Genomic DNA, 15,287 nt, shown 5'->3' on the forward strand with positions numbered 1-15,287 from the left:
TGAAGTGATTGGACCGGATGCCATGGTCTTAGTTTTCTGAATGTTGAGCTTTAAGCCAACTTTTCCACTCTCCTCTTTCACTTTCATCAAGAGGCTTTTGAGTTCCTCTTCACTTTCTTCCATAAGGGTGGTGTTATCTGCATATCTGAGGTTATTGATATTTCTCCTGGCAATCTTGATTCCAGATTGTGCTTCCTCCAGCCAGTGTTTCTCATGATGTACTCTGCATGTAAGTTAAATAAGCAGGGTGACAATATACAGCCTTGGCGTACTTCTTTTCCTGTTTGGAACCAGTCTGTTGTTCCATGTCCAGTTCTAACTGTTGCTTCCTGACTTGCATACAGGTTTCTCAAGAGGCAGGTCAGGTGGTCTGATATTCCCATCTCTTTCAGAATTTTCCACAGTTTATTGTGATCCACACAGTCAAAGGCTTTGGCATAGTCAATAAAGCAGAAATAGATGTTTTTCCGGAACTCTCTTGCTTTTTCCATGATCCAGTGGATGTTGGCAATTTGATCTCTGGTTCCTCTGCCTTTTCTAAAACCAGCTTGAACATCTGGAAGTTCATAGTTCACGTACTGCTGAAGCCTGGCTTGGAGAATTTTGAGCATTACTTTACTAGTGTGTGAGATGAGTGCAATTGTGGGGTACTTTGAGCATTGTTTGGCATTGCCTTTCTTTGGGATTGGAATGAAAACTGACCTTTTCCAGTCCTGTGGCCACTGCTGAGTTTTCCAAATTTGCTGGCATATTGAGTGCAGAACTTTCACAGCGTCAACTTTCAGGATTTGAAATAGCTCAACTGGAATTCCATCACCTCCACCAGCTTTGTTCGTAGTGATGCTTTCTAAGGCCCACTTGACTTCATATTCCAGGATGTCCGGCTGTAATCTGTAGCAAATTATTCTGAAGCATAACTGTATCTATTCTAAAAAGCTAGGTACAGTCATACTATTTTGCATGTATTTAGGATTTCAGGCATAAAGTTCCTTTTTGGTTATTCAAGATGCTTTTTCAAGCCTAGTGCTAGGCAATATTAAACATTTTAAAGACAACTAGTTTTAATTATAATATTCCATAAATCTTTTTAACATTTAAACCTGTCTTGAAATAAATGCTTTCTTATGCTCATAGATCATGATCATGAAGTCAGAAGATCCCTGTTCTTTTTTTCCCTGAATTACTGTCTTGTGTACTGGTTTCTCAGTGAGAGAACAGTGAAAGGAAGCATGCTGACCAGCAGCCTTCTCACACCATGAAACAGTGAGGCTGGGAAAATAAGTTAATAAAATGTACATATCCATTCATGAGTAAACTGTTTCTAATGAGGTTTGAAAGAAAAGTGGGAAGTATTTGAAATAACAATTTAAAAACCAGCTAGCATTTTGCTGTTGTTATTTACAACATGCCAAGCCCTATACTAAATTTCTCGCCTGAGCTGTTTCAGTGAATCCTCCCTAACCCTGTGTGGTTATTTCATTTTTAGAGATGCGGAAAGTGAGATTCCTGGGGTTCACTCAGTTCAGTAGCCTACACTATTATTATTTTCCTAGTAAGTTTGTGGCCCTCAAGATGCTGAGGCCCTGCTGGAACCTTGCGGATCAACTGTAACTCCAATCCAGCCCCTGACATCTGACTCCAAACACGGAACCGACCCTGTCCAGATCTTGAGATTCTCAGGGTGAAAAAACAGACCAGGCTTTGTGGATGGCTGAGCCAACATTGGTTAAAGTCAAAGGCCTCTGTTTGGTATAGCACAGGGCAGAATTATAGCCTCTCTGCCCAGAGAGTTCACTGTTTAAAAAATAAAATTTAAAAACCTGGAACAAATAGAGCACCTCCATGACCCCTGTGAACTGTCCCCCCTTCCTTATGCCCCCACATGCTGGGGCCCCTTCAGGGGTCATGGAGCTGAATCTCACGTGTGCTTTCCCCAGTGGGGGCCCCTTTCCTTGCACGCCCCTCCTTTACTCTGGTGGCCGTACGCCCTCCCTTTTAGCTGCTCTCAGCTGAGCAGGTAGACTTCCCCCAACCCCTTCCTCCTCCTGGAACAGACTCTTAAAGCAAAAGCTTTGAAAACTTAATTAAAATATATAACCTTCTTCCAGGGCAATGATTTTCACTTATGCTTCTGTTCACCCATCATTCAGCTAACATTTATTTAGTGCATAAGCACTCAATTACTATGGACATTCTGGGACATTCCCTGAGTAACTAATCTGGCACCCTCATCACAGTGTGTACTTTTAGGACAATTGCAGGTGGGGAAAATCCAAGTTAATGAACTAAAATATAAGGAAACCATGAGACAGATGAGGAAAGGTATGACAGAGAATTAAAATTTCACAAAGACTGTGCATTTCTGAAGCAGGCCAAGAATGGGATTTTAGTGTATATAACAATTAAAATTATGAATTATTTAAGGTAGGTAACCTGGAAGTTCATAACTAAATGTGATTTTTATCATTTAGGTAATTTTCATAAACCTAAATCAATGTAAGGAATAATGATAAAATTTTATAAGATAATACTAAAATGAATCATAACCTGAAAAACACCTTAATAATTATTTAAAAGAAACCACTACCATTATTGACTTCCGGTGATAGATTATTGAAGGTGGTATTATGAATAAAGAGGTTGGTGATTGAATTAGGGATGCTACATTTTGCACTTCATGTGACTACTATAATCATTCTGCCAATTTAGTTTGCCTTGAAAAGATGTGTATGGCCGAATGACTTTTCAAATAACTTTTTATTCTCAAAGTTATTCTGCCAATGCTTTATTTAAATCTGTAAGCCATATTCAATTAAAGACACAGTTAGGTCAACAGAATAAGGCTCGCTTTTTACTTAGTCTTATTCTTTGCAAGGAATATATTAAAAAGTTGGGTCTTGAGGAATTAAAAGATGTCATCACTCACCATAGCCTATGGGCAGGGAGATCTTCCAGGTGCAGTCCAGGTTGTTGGGGTAGGTGCCAGGGAACCCGGGGCTCAGGACCACTCCCCCCATGCTGTTCAAGGTGCCCCCGCAGGTCGCTGTTAGAACGACAAGTGGAGTGAGTGCCTGGGGGCCATGGCTTTCTAGGACAATTCACTCCCCCCACCCCCATGTAAGTGTGCTACCCTGAAGCAAGTCTTCAGAAATGGATTTGCCCCTAGCTTCAGCACATACATAAATGGGATGCCCTTTAGTTACTTCTGGGTCTAGTTCTCTCTGCTGAGCATTCACTGATTAAGAATAAAGACAGGTCTTCGTAGTTTATCTCCTTCTGGTCCACAGAGGCTCTCAGTACAGCTTGGTCAAGCTTACACACTTTGGTCAGTATCCCATTGTCTTCCAGGTTCTGAGTGCTTGTACCAGTTACTACTTACTGATCGTTAGCCATGTGCTCACCTATGGGCTGAGATAAACACAGTTCACTGCTTGATTCTCATCACAACCCTAAAAGGTGAGTATTAGTATCATCCCACTTTACAGACAAGGAAACCAAGCATGAGGAGATTAAGGAATTTGTCTAAGGGCACACACCTGGCAAACAGCACAACCAAAATTTTATTTCAGCTCTGTCTGGTTCTCGAATCCAAGTTTGTTTGCTTTAAGATTTATTTTATTTATTTAATGTTTGATTGCATTGAGCCTTAGTCGCGGCATGTGGGCTTTCTCTAGCTGTAGTAAGGGGTGGGGGCTACTCTTCATTGCAGTGCATGGGCTTCTCATTGTGGTGGCTTCTGCTGTTGCAAAGCACAGGCCCTAGGGTGTGCAGGCTTCAGCAGTTGCAGCTCTAGAGCATGGGCTCAGTAGCTGTGGTGCACAGGCTTAGTTGCCCTGCAGCCGGTGGGATCTTCCTGGAGCAGGGATCAAACCTGTGTTCCCTGCATTGGCAGGTGGATTCCTAACCACTGGACTGCCAGGGAAGGCCCTAGATTCCAAGTTTTAACCTGGATATGCTACCTTCAAAATTCTTCCCAGCTTTGTAATGCACCTAACTGAGACCACTTGTTCTGCAAGAAATCTCACCCTGTGAATATAGGTGTGACTGTATGTTCCCATCCCTGGACTTACCTTGGTTACGCACATTTTACACTGTTAATGCTGAGGTTTGACAGTAAAGAAACATGACTGACTTTATAACGCACATGCCAAATAATATAGAATGAAGTTCTAATACTTGGACTTGACCATTTCCAACCTGTTAAAATGGTGATTTCTTGTATTTCAAACCAATCATGCAAATGATGTTGTTTCTTTCAAGGAAGCCACAGGAAAAGGCTTTACTCATAGTCTAACAATGCTCTTACTAGGCAAAATAATTTCAGGAGCCTGATTTCAGAGACCCTCAAGATTTTTTTTTTTTTAATTACGGAGGTAGAAAGACTTTATCTGTTTTGGGTAAATTTGATATGAGGGAAAACCTAAACATCTTATAAAAAGTCTAATGAATATGGTAATTGTTCAAGCTAGGGAACCCTAGTCTGAGTGTCAACGGTGTGCAAGTTAAAAAATGTAAGTTTTTAAAAACACTTTAAATGTATGTTTGTGGGTGAGTGAAAAATTCCAGCAAAGTGTTGAACATTAAGTGTTTTTATCTAGAAAATAACTTATCAGGTTAATTCTTTGCAGGAGACACCACGTGTTTGAGAATAAAGTCTCTGGCCTGCTTTTACCCACAAGTCTGTGGGTTCTGTTGTGGACACTGGTGGGTCTGAGCAGCGAGCCTGCCTTCATTTGGCAGTGATGTTCCCCCAACCCCCCCCCAGGACTCTTACAACCTGCACTGAGGTTAAACATGCAGGTCCAAGCACAAACCACATCAATGATGGAAACACCAAAACCACTGAAATATAAGTGACATTTTTGCCATTTTGATTTTGAGCATGGTTTGTACCAAGAAGAGAAAAAAGATTGGAAATTATAAAATATGAAAACATCTGTGTATATCTTCACTGAGGACTGAGACTTTCTTGCAGGAGCAGCTGACCCAGTGCCTGAATGATGGAACTGATCATCAAGACCCATGTCTTTAAATCAGGACCATGATGATCATCCCGGGAGAGAGAAAGGGCCTGATGTGAGTGTAACTCCTGTAGGCACACAGAGACAACCTAATTCCTTGAGTGCTTAGTTACCGTAGCGGGTGATCGTGCCTTTGTTCGTCTCAAAACACAAGAGCCACTGGATGAGTGCACAAACACGACCCCGAAAGCCATGCATCAATCTTTTTTCCTTTGTGATATTTTAAAAACCCCATCAATGGGCTGCTCTTATTTTATATTCATCTAGTGATACCATTATGTTCCTTCAGCCCTACCCTCAAGTTTCAGTCTCCTCCCCAGGCTCACTGTCACCAGCAGTTGGTGGCCTGACTTCCAGTCTCCTGCTGGAGAAACTCCCTCCCTGCCAGACCCTTTCTTATTGTTAAATAGTGTATTCAAAGAGTTACTGGTAAAGTGCTATCAATAAAGGACAAAGTGTTTATCTTTATAAATGAGCAAGGGATCTTGGGTTTTAACTGGGTTTATGTGTCTCATTTTATGTAGATTCCTGATTTTCTGGTGAGAATATATGGAATTTTTGTTCCAAGGTATAGGCCATGCCCTGTCTGAGGGACCCCATGGCACAGGGAATGCCATCTCAGTGCAGGGCCCTGACCAACAGCTTGGCCATCCTGGGACTTGTCATGATGCTTAAAATAATTAATGTTGGGTAGGCTCTGGGCTTCCCAAGTGGTGCTAGTGGTAAAGAACCCACTTGCCAATGCAGTAAGCACAAGGAGGAGGGCACAGCAACCCACAGTATTCTCTCCTGGGAAATCCCATGGATAGAGGAGCCTGCTAGGCTACGTCCATGGGGTTGCAAAGAGTTGGACATGACTCAGTGACTAAACACCAACAACATATGAAACATGCAAAATAAAAAACAGAATTAATTTTATTTGGCTAATATAGGTAAGCTATTCGAATAAAATATCTCCTCACATAATACAGAGTGCCAGCAATGGCACATCATTTGATTGAATATCCACTGTGAGTTGATTTCATTTCAAAGCTTAAAATATTTGAATCTCCAAGTCTAAGGGAAAGTTCTTCACTTAAAAATAAGTAGGGAGATGGATGTTCTATGCCTGAGTCCCATTCCTGATGAGCCCCTCCACAAGAGCGGCTGCCTTTATATCAAATACTTTTTGATATAAAATACTGTCCATCCAACTCCATGCCACTTATTGGCACTTCTGAATTTTGTTTCTGGAGATATGATTTTCCTGAGGCTAATGGCATAAACAGAACCCTTCTCAGACTCTCAGACCAGATACGTTCATTCCTTCTCATGCATTAATCCACTGGCTTCTGACATGCATGTGGTGTGTGTTACTGCCTGGAGCTAGCAATCTTGCATCTAATCCCTGCCGGTTGGTCCAGGGATGCTGAGCACCCACATCCAGGGGGAGAAGATGTCCAATCTCAGTTATACCTCTACTGCATTATTAAGTTATCTTGTCACAGATGTTTGAAGGGAATTTAAAAGTTCATCTTTGAAGCCCAAAAGTTGCTCAAGAAGATCACCATTACATGATTGAGAATGTGCACAGTGACTCAAGGATGGAAGGCATGTCCGTACCAATGCAGAGGGGAGACGGGTAGTTCCAACGCCGCACGGTCCCCGGCATACAGGAGATGTGGGAACGGCCCTGCTCGAGAAAAGATGGAACAAAACTCACTAGCTGAACATGGAGTACTGGAGGCTTCAGTGTTTGCGAGAATATCTGTATTCTCTTTGGTTTTCCCTTTTGATTTAATTACAAATGTAAAAAATATCAAACCCGTGAAATCTATTCTACTAATGTGTATTAATGAATCTCATATTTGGAATCAAAATAGAAAAAAAAAAACCATAATCACTGTACTTCTTGTCACTAAAATAAAAATCTTGTAATGTGCTTTTCAATGGTCTGTATTTCTGCCAAGATGCTTTCCTAATGCTTAAGATGCTGAACTGAATTGACCAAAGTAAGTCTTTTTTTTTTAAGTCATCAAAAGTTTTGGTCAAATGATTAGGAAATATTAGGTGTTGAAGCGTGAAATGTCAGTGGTAAGTAATCTGCTTATGCAAAGGTAACTTTCATGGTTGCCTATGGTTCACAAGCAACTCACACAAGCTTTATCGTTCAGCAAAAAATTGGGTCAGTTCCTCCTTTGTTGGAGAAAAAGGGAGACTTAATATTCATTTTATTATCAGCTTCACAAGCTGTCAAATTAATGCTTCTGCAATGAAATTAATCCTCATTGCTCAGGGTCTCTTTAGCCTTTAAATATATGAAGTTTTCAACTTTCAGCCTTCAAAAAATTTGTCCTGTTCTTCCTCTTTCAAAAATCAGACAGCAGTGGGTTAAATTCTCAGTGCTTTGGGTTAAAATTTCTTTTATGATGAAAGAGAAAGTAGCAAATGGGCATCTCTGTGTACAGACTATTCATGTTTACTGTCTTCCTCATTGTGACTTGGTGGGCTTATGTGACACGTGTGCTAACCTTGTGAATTTCCATTTGCCAAACAAAATTGGCACAGAGGCAGATGACAAACACATCTTTAGCTCATGTTAAATAATCCCAGCCATGTTGGGAACGCATCAAACAAGAATTTGCACTAAGGCTGTTATCAATGACAAACCAATTCCCCAAGCTTAGGAAGATTTCACACTCGATTTGTCTGCCACAGAACTCATTTAGTCCTATTTCCTAACATTCTTAAAAGTTGCTACAGTACAGGAAGACTACATTTATACTTAAAGAAGACACTCAGGACAATGCTTTTCCTGCCAAATTTCATGCTCTGTGTCTTCTCATTCTTTGATCTATTATGCTATCTTTAACAAATTTATTTCTGAATTTTGGACAAACACAAAGTATAAAAGCCTTTAGAGACATTTATGGAAGACTACTAATAAAATGGTTATATACAGGGTACATTTTGTTATTGATTCCAACAAAGATATTTCATACTAGTGATTTCAGCTAAAATTTTTATACTGGATCCAAAACAAGACAGGAATTTGTGTATTTATTTATTAGCTTAAAATGGGAATTTTCTTTTTTTCATCTTTTAAAAGAAAAGCGAAACAGGTTTAGAGAAAAGGAAATCATTAATCCTGCAGATATCCGGGATTGATTTTTGATGCATCCCGTCTCTGCAGTTTTAGCGTGAATCACACTAGGCAGATGCATTTATAGACATTTGTGCATAAATCATACAAGGAACAGTGCTTTTCATGAATACTGTAATTTATGCACACTGCCAGTCCAAATATATTAGTATGTTAGCAAAATTCCCAATTGTTAGCAATTTGAAAAGTCTAGCATCCTTTTTAACTCATGTGAGTGAGAGAAAGTCACAGCTTGTATACTCAATGCTTGATGCTGTTATGAAGGGAAATAAAAAAATCTTAGTTTGCATTTGAAAACCTGAGCCAAGTGGCCTGCCTGGGCTCCACAGATGTGTGCCTGCAGGCTTTTATCTCCAAGTAGCACATTAAACAATTCATTATAAGAAATGTCTTTACTAAATAACCCTTTCTAGTTTCTTCTCTGAGGGCTGGAGAAGTCTCCCTCATAAAAGGATGCTGGCAGTAACTGCAAAGTGTCATCATAAAAGTGTAGAAAGAAGGGGAACACAAGTGAGGGAGACCAAGTGACAGCCCGTGGGATCTGGAGAAACGGAGCCAAAATGGTATTTACATGGTTTACATAAATTTATGAAGGCCCCCCCCCAAAAACAACAACCAAAGACATATTAATAAAAAGGCTTGTCAGTATAGAATGAGGTGTTCCTCTAAATGAAACCCTTGGGCTGTGACTTATAATTCTTTTTACTGTAACACATGAAATGGGAAATTTCTGTCTTCAACAATCAGTTACCACTGCCTTCATGTGCTTGGTTACAAACTTGCTTCCATGGCAGACCTTTCAGCAAAGCTTTTTCAGTAACTGTCCTACTTTCCAAGTGTCTGCTCACCTTTCTCCAGAGCCAAGCATTACTATAATACCCACCAAGATCTATACAGGCAGGTGGTAGGCTGTTTTGGTGAAGGTGTCTATGTATCTTGATGTTTACTTCCAATAGTAGCAATGCTGGCTTTCATTTACTGAAGTATCAGGCATTTTGCCAAGGTTTTCTCAGACTGAGAACCCAGGCTGACTTCTGCACACGGCCCCTGTGGATCTGCCGGCTACTCTGCCCCTGATTCCTTCCAGGTCCTGGCTCACTTCCCCCTCCCCATCAAAGATGAGCCCCCAGTGTCCACACCATGAAGCTGTGTGAGACTAATGTGGGTTTGTACACAAAGCACTTGACAGGCAGGCCATCAACTTCCTGCGATTTGTCTCAGTTCTGCAAAAGATTTACTCCAGCACACACGCAGAAATGCAATCACATACTACACTGTCATTTCACTGCTGTGTCATTAAGACTTCTTTCTGATGATTTCTCAAGCTTTATTTAAGTCGGTTACAGAATATGACTAAAAATAATGCTCTTGAAATACTATCAGCTTCAGTGTTATAATAAGCAAACAGCAAAAAGTACTCTTTTACTTGAATTAACTGAAACGTAGAAACATAAGTAGGCTTAAATATTTCTATTGGACTTTGGAAAAAATATACTTGTTTCGATTGCAGTGTCCACTGTTGGTAAGAATTATACATGAATTATGCTAAAGGACAGAGATAAACTATTTTGGGAATATACTTATTTGTGGTTAACTCATAAAAATAAATAACTGGAAAATAAGTAATGTTACTATACACTGATTTATAAAATGTTTATTACAACTTTAATTAAAAAAACTTTTAATAAAAAAACCAATAAAATATTATTAGAAATCTGCTTAATGTTTCTCAAAAATTGTTTAAGTCTATCATTTGAGCCCCATATTTACCTGACACACAAATGGACCCTTGATGATTTGCTGAACTAAATCATAAGAGCAGCTTGAAATGCAGGACCAGCACGAGACTCAGAGCCAGTCCAATAATCGGGTTGCTGGGATGATACTATTAACTAGACTGTGTCACTGCTTTGTCCCTTAGAATTTTATCTGTATAGTTACTGGGAGACTACACATTTCATTTTGAAATAAAATTATTATGACTAGAATATACTCAACCTTGAAAGGATCTTTTATCATTTAGAAGCTATTTCTGCATCATCATTGAATTTACCTGTTTGCATGGTTAATTCAAGAGCTCTGATTCACAAACTGAGTGAGAAACTAAGTTAGGTCTCTGTGTGCACATCGTGGGCTTTGTCTTAGGTGAGCTGGCTGAGGATCACCATGCTGAGTCCATTATCAAGAACTTCAACAACAGAAGGAAATACCTGCAGCGTGTACCCAGGCTCGCACTGGAAGGACAGCACATCATTCACCATGTATCGGTCTCCAGTTTTGATGCCGTTACTGGGAAGGGCTGGCTCTTGGCAAGCCGCAAGGCCCACGGCTATGAAAATGCAAGACACAGACTTACAAGCCACGTAGAATAAACAGTGTTCTTATTATTCAAATAGCAAAACAGTGTTTCTCTGTTGCTTTTCTCCTGCAGAAATGAACAAAGATGTTAACTCTCTCTTGTTTACCAAGAACATTTTAACTTCCAATCAGCTATGAGCTAAATCATAAATATTGGTTTGTTTCATTTTCATCATGTATTGAATCTAGCATTTCTTGAAAGAATAAAATTCTTTCTTTCCACATTTAGCATAAAACATAGCAATTCTAATGCATACACATTTTAAAAGATCTTTAAAGAAACTGCTTCCTAGATGCAAACACCTATGATACGGCTCCTTTGTTTTTTGTTTTTCAAGCATATTTAGCAGTCTTTTTGAAAAAGTTTAACTGTGAATCTGGGAACTCTATCTTTCTGGAAAAATATGAGAACAAATATTTTATATTCAGTCTATATCTTTCTTATTTAAAGACAACAACAACAACTAAGTGGGAACTTTCCTAAATGGAGTTGCCTGTAGTTAAGGCGCTAACAAACATGTTTTAATTGCATCATATAGTATTGGAATTAAGCTTAGAATATCAGACAAATGAACTCTAAGGAACATTTAACATTGACAGTTATTTGTATAAACTGTCCTACATTTTGAAGTGTGATGAGCATGGGATCCTGTAAAAGATACACACTCTGCGCCATACCCCAGAACTCCTGGCTCAGAATCTGCTTGGTAACATCATCCCTGGTGATTCTTATGTATTAAAGTTTGAGAACAATTTCAAGCCACGAGACACACAAATTTTGTCTGTGATAAGTGGGTGTGAAGTGTATTATAATATTTTCCTAAGTTGAAATTGATTTTTCCTTAAATGGTTGTATATCAAAAACTATAAAACACCACAGGCATTAAGTGGCAATATTTTTTATTCCTAGCATAATATTTTAAGCCATTTGGGATTTTCATATATGATAAAATTGCTAAATATGAAAAATATCATCACTTATACTCTTAATGTTTTTTTATTTGTATAAGTCTAATTTATCTCCCTCTTTTTTGTAACTTTAGAACATAAAATGCAACTATTCAGTATATTTAAATTTCACCTTTTTTTCTTCCAATCACAGATTGGCATGAACTCCTATTGTATACCATTGATTTTTTATTTGACCCTTAATAGATATTTAAATTAACTTTGGTACAAAATGTCTAACTATAATTTGAAATACCAAAATGATACATTATGATTTTGAAAACACTTGATAAATATGCATTTATTTTTGTCTAATATTTAAAGCACAGAAGAACTATACAAAAAAGATTGTCATGACACAGACAACCACAATGCAAAGTCAAGTGGGCTTTAGAAGTATCACTATGAACAAAGCTAGTGGAGGTGATGGAATTGCAGTTGAGCTATTTCAAATCCTAAAAGATGACACTGCAAAAGTGCTGCCACTCAATATGCCAGCAAATTTGGAAAACTCAACAGCCACAGGACTGGAAAAGCTGTTTTCATTCCAATCCCAAAGAAAGGAAATGCCAAAGAATGCATTTTTTGCATTCTACTGCACACTTGCACTCATATCAAACACTAGCAAAGTAATGTTCAAAACCCTCCAAGCTAGGCTTCAACAGTATGTGAACCATGAACTTCCAGATGTTCAAGGGGGATTTAGAAAGCACAGACACCAGATATTAAATTGCCAACATCCAATGTATTAGTGAAAAAGCAAGAGAGTTTCAGAAAAACATTGACTTCTGCTTTATTGACTATGCCAAAGCCTTGACTGTGTGGATCACAACAAACTGAAGAAAATTCTTAAAGAGATGGGAATACCAGACCACCTCACCTGCCTCCTGAAAAATCTGTATGCAGGTCAAGAGGCAACAGTTAGAATGGGACATGGAACAATAGACTGGTTCCAAATTGGGAAAGGATCATGTCAAGGCTATGTATAGTCACCCTGCATATTTAACGTGTACGCAGAGTACATCACGTGAAATGCTGGTCTGGATGGATGAAGCACAAGCTGGAATCAAGGCTGCTGGGAGAAATATCAATAACCTCAGATATGCAGAGGACACAACCCTTATGGCAGAAAGTGAGGAAGAACTAAAGAGCCTCTTGATGAAAGTGAAAGAGGTGTTTAAAAACTAAACATTCAACATAAAAGGAATCCAGATTGGAAAAGAAGTAAAACTCTCACTGTTTTCAGATGACATGATCCTCTACATAGAAAACCCTAAAGACATCACCAGAAAATTATTAGCACTCATCAATGAATATAGCAAAGTTTCAGGATTCAAAATTAGCACACAGAATCCCTTGCATTCCTATATACTAACAATGAGAAAACAGAAAGAGAAATTAAGGAAACAATCCCATTCACCATTGTGATGAAAAGAATAAATCACTTAGGAATAAATCTACCTAAAGAAACAAAAGACATATATATAGAAAACTATAAAACACTGGTGAAAGAAATCAAAGAGGACACAAATAGATAGAGAAATATACCATTTTCATGGATTGGAAGAATCAATATAGTAAAAATGAGTATACTACCCAAAGCAATCTTTAGATTCAATGCAATCCCTATCAAGATACCAAAGGTATTTTTCACAGAACTAGAACAAATAATTTCACAATTTGTATGGAATTACAAAAAGCCTTGAATAGCCAAAGCAATCTTGAGAAAGAAGAATGGAACTGGAGGAATCAACCTGCCTGATTTCAGTCTACACTACAAAGCAACAGTCATCAAGACAGTATGGTACTGGCACAAAGACAGAAACATAGATCAATGGAACAAAATAGAAAGCCCAGAGATAAATCCATGCACCTATGGACACCTTATCTTTGACAAAAGAGGCAAGAATATACAATGGAAAAAAAGACAATCTCTTTACCAAGTGGTGCTGGGAAAACTGGTCAACTTCCTGTAAAAGAATGAAACTAGAACACTTTCTAACACCATACACAAAAATAAACTCAAAATGGATTAAAGATCTAAATGTAAGACCAGAAACTAAACTCCTAGAGGAAAACATAGGGAAAACACTGACATAAATCACATCAGGATCCTCTATGACCCACCTCCAAGAGTAATGGAAATAAAAGCAAAAATAAACAAATGGGACCTAATTAAACTTAAAAGCTTTTGCACAACCAAGGGAACTATAAGCAAGGTGAAAAGACAGCCTTCAGAATGGGAGAAAATAATAGCAAACGAAGCAACTGACAAAGAATAGATCTCAAAAATATATAAGCAGCTCCTGCAGCTTAATTCCAGAAAAATAAACGATCCAATCGAAAGATGGGCCAAAGAACTAAACAGACATTTCTCCAAAGAAGACATATAGATGGCTAACAAACACATGAAAAGATGCTCAACATCACTTATTATCAGAGAAATGCAAATCAAACCCACAATGAGGTACCATCTCATGCCAGTCAGAATGGCTGCTATACAAAAGTCTACAAAAAATAAATGCTGGAGAGGATGTGGAGAAAAGGGAACCCTCTTACACTGTTGGGAGGAATGCAAACTAGTGCAGCCACTATGGAGAACAGTGTGGAGATTCCTTAAAAAACTGGAAATAGAACTGCCTTATGACCCAGCAATCCCACTGCTGGGCATACATACTTAGGAAACCAGAATTGAAAGAGACACGTGTACCCCAATGTTCATCGCAGCACTGTTTACAATAGCTAGGACATGGAAGCAACCTAGATGTCCATTGGCAGATGAATGTATAAGAAAGCTGTGGTACATATACACAATGGAATATTACTCCGCTATTAAAAACAATGCGTTTGAATCAGTTCTAATGAGGTGGATGAAACTGGAGCCTATTAAACAAGAGTGAAATAAATCAGAAAGAAAAACACAAGTACAGTATAGTAATGCATATATATGGAATTTAGAAAGATGTTAACAACGACCCTATATGAGAGATAGCAAAAAAGACACAGATGTAAAGAACAGATTTTGTACTCTGTGGGAGAAGGTGAAGGTGGGAAGATTTGAGAGAATAGCATTGAAACGTGTGTATTACCATATGTGAAACAGATCGCCAGTTCAGGATTGATGCATGAGACAGGGCACTCAGGGCCGGTGCACTGGGATGACCCTGAGGGATGGGATGGGGAGGGAGGTGGGTGGGGGGTTTAGGATGGGGGACACATGTACACCTGTGGCTGATTCATGTCAATGTATGGCAAAAACCACCACAATATTGTAAAGTAACTAGCCTCCAATTAAAATAAATGAATGAATTAAAAAAAAAAAAAAAACTCTACATTCAGAAATCTGAGATCATGGCATCCAGTCCCATCACTTCATGGCAAATAGATGGGTAAACAATGGAAACAGTGAGAGACTTTATTTTAGGGGGCTCCATTATCACTGCAGATGGTGACTGCAGCCATGAAATGAAAAGACTCTTGCTTCTTGGAAGAAAAGCTATGACCAACCTAGACAGCATATTAAAAAACAGAGACATTACTTTGCCAACAAAGGTCCATCTAGTCAAAGCTATGGTTTCTCCAGGAGTCATGTATGGATGTGAGAGTTGGACTATAAAGAAAACTGAGCACCAAAGAATTGATGTTTTTGAACTGTGGTGTTGGAGAAGACTCTTGAAAGTCCCTTGAACTACATGGAAATACAACCAGTCTATCCTAAAGGAAATCAGTCCTGAATATTCATTGGAAGGACTGATGCTGAAGCTGAGACTCCAATATATTGGCTACCTTATGCAAAGAACTGACTCATTTGAAAAGAC

General features: G+C 38.7%; 1 protein-coding gene across 1 annotated transcript in view; it reads right to left on the reverse strand.

Annotated features, from left to right (window-relative positions):
* Positions 1-15,287, reverse strand: part of CSMD1 (CUB and Sushi multiple domains 1) — a 2,070,704-nt gene that overhangs the window by 185,746 nt on the left and 1,869,671 nt on the right. The window contains exons 38-40 of the mRNA XM_070781602.1: positions 10,374-10,492; positions 6,624-6,693; positions 2,927-3,043 (exon numbers count right to left, since the gene is read on the reverse strand). Coding sequence (XP_070637703.1) covers positions 2,927-3,043; positions 6,624-6,693; positions 10,374-10,492 — 306 coding nt within the window. The remainder of the gene's footprint in view (positions 1-2,926; positions 3,044-6,623; positions 6,694-10,373; positions 10,493-15,287) is intronic.

The sequence above is a fragment of the Bos indicus genome, chromosome 27 (assembly GCF_029378745.1).
Source record: "Bos indicus isolate NIAB-ARS_2022 breed Sahiwal x Tharparkar chromosome 27, NIAB-ARS_B.indTharparkar_mat_pri_1.0, whole genome shotgun sequence".
Classification (NCBI taxonomy): Eukaryota; Metazoa; Chordata; class Mammalia; order Artiodactyla; family Bovidae; genus Bos; species Bos indicus.